Source organism: Hemitrygon akajei, chromosome 5, assembly GCF_048418815.1.
Source record: "Hemitrygon akajei chromosome 5, sHemAka1.3, whole genome shotgun sequence".
NCBI lineage: Eukaryota > Metazoa > Chordata > Chondrichthyes > Myliobatiformes > Dasyatidae > Hemitrygon > Hemitrygon akajei.
Window position 1 is genome coordinate 51,196,445 of NC_133128.1, and position 9,668 is coordinate 51,206,112.

Genomic DNA, 9,668 nt, shown 5'->3' on the forward strand with positions numbered 1-9,668 from the left:
CACGACAGAGCCCACCTTCCTTATCAGCTTATTAAGACGTGAGGCGTCCTTCTTCTTAATGCTTCCTCCCCAACACGCCACCACAAAGAAGAGGGCGCTCTCAACAACTGACCTATAGAACATCATCAGCATCTCACTGCAGACATTGAATGACGCCAACCTTCTAAGGAAGTACAGTCGACTCTGTGCCTTCCTGCACAAGGCATCTGTGTTGGCAGTCCAGTCTAGCTTCTCGTCCAACTGTACTCCCAGATACTTGTAGGTCTTAACCTGCTCCACACATTCTCCATTAATGATCACTGGCTCCATATGAGGCCTAGATCTCCTAAAGTCCACCACCATCTCCTTGGTCTTGGTGACATTGAGACGCAGGTAGTTTGAGTTGCACCATATCACAAAGTCCTGTATCAGTTTCCTATACTCCTCCTCCTGTCCATTCCTGACACACCCCACTATGGCCGTGTCATCAGCGAACTTCTGCACATGGCAGGACTCCGAGTTATATTGGAAGTCAGATGTGTACAGGGTGAACAGGACCGGAGAGAGTACGGTTCCCTGTGGCGCTCCTGTGCTGCTGACCACTGTGTCAGACCTACAGTCTCCCAACCGCACATACTGAGGTCTATCTGTCAAGTAGTCCACTATCCAATCCACCATGTGAGAGTCTACCCCCATCTCCGTTAGTTTGTGCTTTAAGATCTTGGGCTGGATGGTGTTAAAGGCACTAGAGAAGTCAAGGAATGTAATCCTCACAGCACAACTGACCCCATCTAGGTGAGAGAGTGATTTGTGCAGCAAATACGTGATAGCATCCTCCACTCCCACCTTCTCCTTATACGCAAACTGAAGCGGATCCCGGGCGTGCCTGGTTTGTGGCCTCAGATTCTGTATTATCAGCCGCTCCATGGTCTTCATCACGTGCGACGTCAAGGCAACAGGTCTGAAGTCATTCAACTCCTTTGGTTGTGGTTTCTTCGGTACCGGGACAATACAAGATGTTTTCCACTGTCTGGGTACTCTTCTCTGATCTAGACTCATGTTGAAGATGCGCTGTAGTGGTTCTCCCAGTTCAGTTGCACAGGCCCTCAGTAATCGTGGGGAAACTCCATCCGGTCCAGCCGCCTTGCTGGTACAGATCTTCCTCAGTTGACCTTCCACCTGTGCAGCCGTAAACCTGGGCGTGCACAGGGAAGCAGGAAGCAGGGAATCTGCAGAAGGACTTTTAGATTAGGAAATGGGTAATGCAGTGGTAGATGGAAGATGGAATATGGTGTGGGGAGGGAATAAAGGCATTAACTTCTTTATAAATTGGGAGAAAATTCAAAAATCAGAGATGCAAAGGGATTTGAGAATCCTTGTGAGGAATTCCCTGAAGGTTAACTTGAAGATTGAGTTGGTGGTAAGAAAGGCAAATGCAATGATTGCATTCATTTTGAGAGGACTGGAATATAAAAGCAAGGAAGTAATCTTGAGGCTTCATAAGGCATTGGTCAGCCCACACTTTGAGTATCGTGAGCAGTTTTGGGCCCCCTATCTAAGAAAAGATGTGCTGGCATTGGAGAGGCTCCAGTGGAAGTTCACTAGAATGATTCCAGGAATGAAAGGGTTAATGTATGAGGAGCATTTGATGACTCTGGGCCTGTACTCACTGGAGTTTAAAAGAATTAGTGGGAATGTCATGAAACTTACCAAATATTGAAAGGCCTAGATACATTTCCTATAGTAGGGAAAATTTGGGACCAGAGGGCACAGCCTCAGACTAGAGGGATGTTCATTTAGAACAGCGATGAGGAGGAATTTCTTTAGTCAGAGGATGGTGAATCTGTGGAAATTGTTGCCACAGATGGCTGTGGTGGCCAAGTCATTGGGTATATTTAAAGTGGAGGTTAATAGGTTCTTGATTAGTCAGGATGTCAAAGTTACGGGAAGAAGGCAGTGTTGAGACGGATAATAAATCAGCCATGATGGAAAGGCAGAGAACACTTTATGGGCTGAATGGCCTAATTCTGTCTTATGGTCAAATGCGAGATGATGCGTTTTGGTAGAAAGAATGAGTAGAGGCAATACAGATACCGTAAATTTCCAGAGTATAATCCGACCCACAGTATAAACCGACCACCCCTCCCCCATTTTCAAGGTTAAAAAAGTGACTTTTTCATGTTACCTTTGTATAAGCCGACCCCTTTTGTAGAGGTTTTTGATTTAACCGGAAAAGATCACAAGATCTCACATGCGGTTCTTAGCTTTGCCAGATCCGGAACCTGGAAATTTTGTGAACCAGTATCTGCTAAGAAAACAGGCCTACACATTGTAGAACGTTGTAGGTGAATTCTCAATAAATAAATCAGAGAGGGAAGTTTTGGATTAGGTTCCCAATGGTAAAGAATCCTCAGAATTGTAACCCCCATGAAACCATTTAGCGCCCATAGTAATCTTGTTAAAACTTAACACGGGTTGGCAGGATCAGTACGTCTACTCAGTATTGAGTTTGCGACCACCATGTACAAAAGATTAAAACGAATGCGATATGATGCTGAAGGTTGTTGATTTTGCTGAAGGAACGAATAATTCTGCAGCTGCTAAGAAGTTTAGTGTAAACGAGGGAGAGTGAGAGAGTGGAGAAAGGCAGAGGACACGCTGAGGGAAATGCCAAAGACAAAATGTGCAAACTGCGGGAAAACATGCCAGTGGCCAGAACTGGAAGAAAAAGTTTTAGAGTGAGTGAATCACCAGCGATCGTCTGGATACATTGTTACCAGAGAAATGATTCGAGTTCAAGCGTTGAAATGGGCTGAAACACACAGTGAGGTCAGCGAAAATTTCAAAGCTACGCGAAGTTGGTGCACCCGATTTATGAATAGACGTGATCTTGTGTTAAGACAAAAAACAAAGATTGCTCAGAAAATTCCCGCGGGGTGTTGTTTACGTTCAGGAACACTGCTGGATGGACGAAGTGGGTTAAAGAGATGTGGCGTCGATGTCCCGGAGGTTTCAGGAAGGAAAAGTCACTACTTGACTGCGACGTGTTCAAAGCACACTTGTCGGGTGAGACAAAAGCAGCACTGAAAGCTGAAAATACGGACATTGCAGTCATCCCCGGTGGTTTGACTGCAATGCGTCGACAGTGGAATGAATTTGACTCAAAAACAGCCAATAAATACGGCCTAAATAAAAACACAAAATGCTGGCAGAACTCAGCAGGCCAGACAGTATCTATGGGAGGAGGTAGCGACGACATTGAAGGGTTTCGGCCCGAAACGTCGTCACTACCTCCTCCCATAGATGCTGTCTGGCCTGCTGAGTTCTGCCAGCATTTTGTGTTTTTATTTATTTCCAGCATCTGCAGATTCACTCGTGTTGCTAATAAATACGGCCTGTTTTCCGTGTATTCGTTTTTCCAAAGTTGGCACCCTCTGTATAAGCCGACCTCCAAATTTTAGGACCAAAATTTAGGGCCAAATTCTTGGCTTATACACCGGAATTTACAGTAAAAGGAGCCGAAAGATGGCAGGTAAATGCACACAAACCATTGAAAGAGTCAGAGCAGAATGAGAAAGCTTACCAGCTTATGTAGACATATGTAGTTCAGGGCATTGTCAACAGAGGAACTGAGTGCAAAAGTGGGAAAGTCCTGGTCTATGAAATATCGGCCTGGCCTCACCTGTTCATTTCTGTTCACCACATCGGAAGAATAATGAAGAGGGTCCAGAAATGATTTATGGGCCGAGGGACAAAACTATAAAAAAGGATGGGAATGGAGAAAAAAAAGGGAAGTGGAGATTTAATAGAAATATTTAAATAATAATGGCAATAATACAATATGGGAAACCATTTCCTTTGACAGAGGAATTGAGGATTATAGACGCAGGTTTAAAATAAAAGGGAAGAGAAGTAGGAATGACCTGAAGAAAATACTTTTTGTGCAGCTGTGTGACTGCAATTTAGAATGCGTTGCCTGCAGAAGAGATGGAGGCAAGTTCTTTTATGGGGTAGTGCCAAATTGAATGAAGAATATCAAATTCCATGAACTGATTACTGTAGCCAAGGATCCCATTAGCTCTCAGGGAGACTGACTTGAAGGTGTGGTCCTGATCATTATTGTACGGGTATTTGGGGAGTTGTACCTACAGATATATTTTGCTTTCTCAGCCTCAATTTACAGAAGGTATCAATGGAACACGGTAGTTAATGGAAATGTAGATTTTGTTTTAAGAAGCTTTGATAAAATTCTTGCCTCGGTAAAAGGCTGATATCAGCATTTTCCTTCGGCTACATGAGTAGACTGGTTAAAATGGCAGCAATGTCAAAGTAACAGTTCTAGCTACCTTGGCTTAAGCAGTCCAAGATGTATATTTTATCTGTTGCTTTCCCACCAATAAAATAGAATTCTAATGCAATACACAGTTACCACAATCCTCCCAGTAATAATCACTAAAAATCATGCACAGAAGATCAAATGGTTATCGCGGCCATCCAGTAGACCAAATCTGCTGGACTTTACTGAAGAAAATATTTACAAAATGGATTCAAGCAGACGAATTCATGAAAGAGAACTTAACATTTTCGACACAACAGATTTTCATTAAAATGCTTTACAAAATACGATATACTCTGTCTTCACAGGTATATTATGCAAAGAAATAGAAAAATCGTACCGTAAATGTATACCTGCAACATTAACAGTGTTTCTGAGCTACTATTATAAAATACAGTTTTAAAATGTACCACTATTCAGCCAAAACCCGTACTTCGATACAAATTTACTGCAAAATTAGATAAAATAATCCATGCCGGTGGAGAAATTGAAATGAAGTTGTATCGGAACATGAGATGAACAAGCGACTTTGCACTTCCAAGATCTCTGCCAAGTTAAACATACATTGTTCGTTTTTTTGAGGTACACGGGGAACGTTGGAGTGAATAGTACCCGACTCCAGCCTTTTCCCTCTAGACCCGTGAACTTCAGAAACGGTAGAGAACACAACTGAATCCTGTGTCAAATATTATAAAATATAATGACTAAAACAAGGGTTTGGGTGTGTCTTTTGATCAGATGTCGTTCGACCTTAGCGGCTGCAGATATTTCCTCATCAATTCCGGTTGGGTCTGACACATTCCTAAACATTTCAGTGGTGTTTTCAGTCTCAAACATTTTTGGGAAGAGAAATTTAGAGAGAAGGCTGCTGAACCTGTTCTCCGTGGTGGATCGGGGAAATTCTGGGATCGCTGATGTGTAAGTTGACAGATTCAGTTCTGCTAGCTCCAAACAAGCACCTTCTGCAGATTTACTGAAGGAGACCTTACTTAAATCCATGCCGGCTACGGCCTCCGGAGAGGCACATGGGATATCTCGAACGAGTTTGTAGTTTTCCATCCATTCCTTCAACCACTCCATCTTGCAATCACATTCCCAGGGATTCCTGAACACATAGAGTCTTCCTATGAAGTACACTGGCTGAAAGACTGAAAAGGGCAACGTGGTCAGGTTATTACTGTTCAGGTGCAGCGAGATCAAACTGGTCAAGTTTTCAAAAGCCTCTTCTTCAATGTAAGTGATTTCATTTCGGTCCAGATAAAGAACTTCCAATTCAGCGAGTTCGCTAAACCAGGTGCTGGACACGTTCACCAGAAAGTTGCCCCCCAAGTTTAGCATCTTCAACAGCCTGAGCTCTTTAAATGCAAACTCGGGAAGATTGTTCAGAAGATTGTCATTAAGATACAGATATTCCAGTTTCACACAGTATTTAAACCCTTTGTCGTGGATTACTGCAATTTTGTTATCTTGAAGGTTGAGATATTTCAAATTTACCAGTCCTTGTAGAGAGTTGTAAGCCACTGCTTCAATCCAGTTTCGCTCCAGATACAAACGGGCCAGGCTGTCCATCCCCCTCACTGCTCCGGGTATTCTTCTGAAATGATTCTGCCACATTGCCAACTCTTGTAGAGAAGTCGCTGTTGTAAAAATACGGTCTGGAATATTAAACAGATTACAATTGGACAAATCGAGTTTCTGTAGGCGCTTGAGGCCGGTGAAACTCCTGGTGTGCAGGTATCTGATGTACTCGTTGTGCGCCAGTTTCAATTCACTGAGATTAGGCAGCCCCTTAAATGCTCCTGGGGTGATGAAAGAGATGTTATTGTGGTCAAGTGACAAAGATCGGAGAGCGGGAAGAGTGCCAAAGGCCTTTTCTGACAAAAATCTGATACTGTTTTTATCCAAGTTGATAGCGGAGGCTTCACATGGGAACTCCCTGAGGACTTGTGATATCCCAGATCGGTCGCAAAGAACAGCACAGTTCCGTTCTTGGGTACAAGTGCAAGCTGGAGGACATAAACGAACACAGGCCCAGGGAGCAGACACGTGGACGGGAGCAGACAAAAGCACTGAGATATGAAAGAGAGCAAAATACAAATAAATCAAATAAGCTAGATCAGCAAATAAAAGCACCAAAAGAAAGTTCCAGGAAATATATGGTCCCGTGTGAGCGGGGAGGGGATGCAAGGGAAAGAAAATTGTACATTTGTTTATCATTTCATCTTATTTTACTAAAATGAACATATCAATTAATACCATTTGGTCAATAATTTACAATACAAGAATTGGCAATGTAATGTAACCGACTGATCCCACACCTGGGAGAACTTCTAAGTTCCGCTTCACTCTCCTCTCACCCAGCCTTATAACTATATACTTCCAGTTAATGATACAATCTTCACTGAAGTGATTTTGGAAAACTTGAGACTTATATTTGGAGTGGAGGACCGGTGAAGTCCTCCTATACTGTGGCCGTGTTCGTTTTGAATGTCAAGGTGACTGACATGGTGGCACCTGACCTTCTCGCTCTCTATAGGGAATTTTATGACATCTGATGAGGTAACCAAGAGGTGGTTCCTGTACGTGAGTCCTGATATCAAGCACTTGTTTTAATGGAAGCACCGAGCCAATAATCTACAGGCTTGGATGTATCATTCAGAGAGAAATGTTCAACTTGTACCAGCCAATTTGAAAATTAGAATGCAGATAATTATATAAATACTAGATTTAAGATCCAGTTACAGTCATCATGGTGACTGAAACTATTCAGTTGTGATATACTGTAAATGCTTGTTTCACTATTGCCCCTTAGAAAATAAAGCATGGTGTTCCGATCTAATCCATTTCCAATGTGACTTCACTTCCACAGCGTTGTGATTTACCCCCAACTCCCCAGTTAGCACTCATTTCAAGTGTTGACCTTGTCGACAACAACTAAGTCTTCAGAATGAAGATGCTGTAAATAATGTTTACAACTAATGTGTTCAGTGAGGGTTAAGTAGGACGGGAGCCCCCTAATCCTTCAGTTATTTAGACTGAAATGACATTGAAATACATAGAGGAGATAGAGAAATAGGCACAGGTGGTTCTTGCTGTAAATACAATGACCAGGATTGTTGATAGGACATAACTTCCTATCAATGTAAAGTGTTATATAAACTAGAAAAGAATCATCTGGAGGAGAAAATAAGGGGGAAATGATGCAGCGAGAGCGGAAATGAATTGCGGAGTTTATCATTAATGGACATTTTATAGCAATTTCAGACAAAAGTTGTAAGTAAGAGAAAAAATATACAGCTGGCAAGGTTAGTTAAATAATTATAGCTTAAACCCAAAACTGTTGATAATTTTCCAAGTGATTGCACAAATCACATAAAATTGAAAGTGAGTTGTTAATTGAAATGGATGTTAATGTTAATTACCGTTTAAAATTATCAGAAGCATCTTGGTGCTTTTTCTTCTGTGGCATCACAGAATACAAATATGCCAAGGTGATCTTTACTAAATGCTATCTAGAAAGAGATACAAATGATACAAAATATGTATAATCCATTCAAAAACATGTTCCTTTAGAAACTAAGGCATGTTATCAAGGTTTACAATTGCAGCATATAACACATCTGAATTAAGAATAATTTGCATAAAGCAAGAAATTCTGTTTATTGATTAACTTACCGATGATGATTTTCACCTTGAGCTGAATCTGTTATTTCACTTGTTTTCTGAGTTGTGATTCTAGCTCAATAGATTTCCCAGTAAAGACAAATTCTGGAAGCTTCGAGCAATTTTTCTAAAAGCCATCACTTAATGCATTGACAAATCTGTAGTTTGAGAAGGGATTAGCCTTGATTGTGTTAAAACGTTTTCTGCAGATCATAATGATAATGCCTGTAACCTTGCAAACATCACATCCAGATTGTCTTTGCCTGTGCCAGTAATCCCATGCCAGCCAGCAGAGCAGGGGTGGAGTTGAACGCTGAGTGGGTTTTGATTAGAGGACAAATCGAGACAAAATAACCCGCTCAATATTCCTTTAAAATCAATTAGAACAAACACAAGACAGTGTCCATCTGAAGCTGATATTTCTGACAATGCTGTACTGTCCCTTGGTGGAGCTTAGAAGGATTGGCTTACATTGGATACTTAAGTCTGGGAGTGTGGGGCTTCAATGTTAATGTTTAAAGCTCCATCTTTATCTTTGGAATAACTTTATATGAATATAAACAGGTGTAAGCAATTCCTGGTGCATTTTAACTCATCCCTGCTTCAATCTGAAGTTCCCACTGCTCTAAGAAGCTTGCTATCACCCTGGTACCTAAGAAAATGTGTATTAATAATTACTGCCATCATCATGAAGTGTTTTGAGAGGCTAGTAGTTGCATGGGTTAACTTCAGACATCCTTTTCCTACCACCAAAACAGGGTCTATGGCACACCAAACCCCTGGCCCTACACTTATCTCTGGAGCATGTGAATATTTACATCTATTGTTTATTGACTACAGCTCCACCTTCAACACTATTACTATTACTCTTACTCCAAGCAAAATCATAGCCACACTTCTAGGCCTGGGATCAACACTTCCCTTTGCAACTGGATCCTTGACTTCCTGACCAACAGACCACAATTAGTAAGGCTATGCAGAAGCACCACTGTTGCAATTATCCTCTACACTGGTGCCCACAAGGCTGCATTCCCACCCCCTGCTCCAATCCCTATACACTCACAATTGTGTGGCCAGATTCTGTTCCAACTTCATCTACAAGTTTGCCGATGACACCACCATAGTGAGCCCTATTTCAAATAGTGTTGAGTCAGAGTCCAGGAAGAAGGTAGACAGCCTAGTGACAACAACCTTTCTGTCAATGTCAGCAAAACAAAAGAGTTGGTTATTGCCTTTCAGGAAAGGGAGGTGGTGCACATTCTCCTGATTGTATCAGTGATACTGAGGCTGAGACGATTGAAAGCTTCAAGTTCCGAAGAGTGAATGTCATCAATTGCCTGTCCTGATCAAACCATGGACACCACAGCTAGGAAAGCTCACCAGCGTCAGGAGGTAAAAGACCGTCACCAGTTTTTCTATTTCCTGAGGAGACTGAGGTCCTTTAACATCTGCCGGACGATGCTGAGGATGTTCTATGAGTCTGTGGTGGCCAGTGCTATCATGTTTGCTGTTGTGTGCTGGGGCAGCAGGCTGAGAATAGCAGACACCAACAGAATCAACAAACTCATTCGTAAGGCCAGTGATGTTGTGGGGTTGGAACTGGACTCTCTGACGGTAGTGTCTGAAAAGAGGATGCTGTCCAAGTTGCACGCCATCTTGGACAATGACTCCCATCCACTCTATAATGTAC

At 42.1% G+C, this 9,668-nt stretch overlaps 1 protein-coding gene across 1 annotated transcript; it reads right to left on the bottom strand.

The window, feature by feature from the left end:
• Positions 1 to 4,460: 4,460 nt before the first annotated feature.
• Positions 4,461 to 8,302, bottom strand: nyx (nyctalopin). The gene is made up of 2 exons (XM_073044562.1): positions 7,738 to 8,302; positions 4,461 to 6,384 (listed from the first exon to the last, which is right to left on the bottom strand). Exons 1-2 carry the CDS (start codon positions 7,757 to 7,759, stop codon positions 4,997 to 4,999), a joined length of 1,410 nt encoding a protein of 469 aa, XP_072900663.1. The 5' UTR covers positions 7,760 to 8,302; the 3' UTR covers positions 4,461 to 4,996.
• Between the last annotated feature and the right edge of the window lie 1,366 nt (positions 8,303 to 9,668).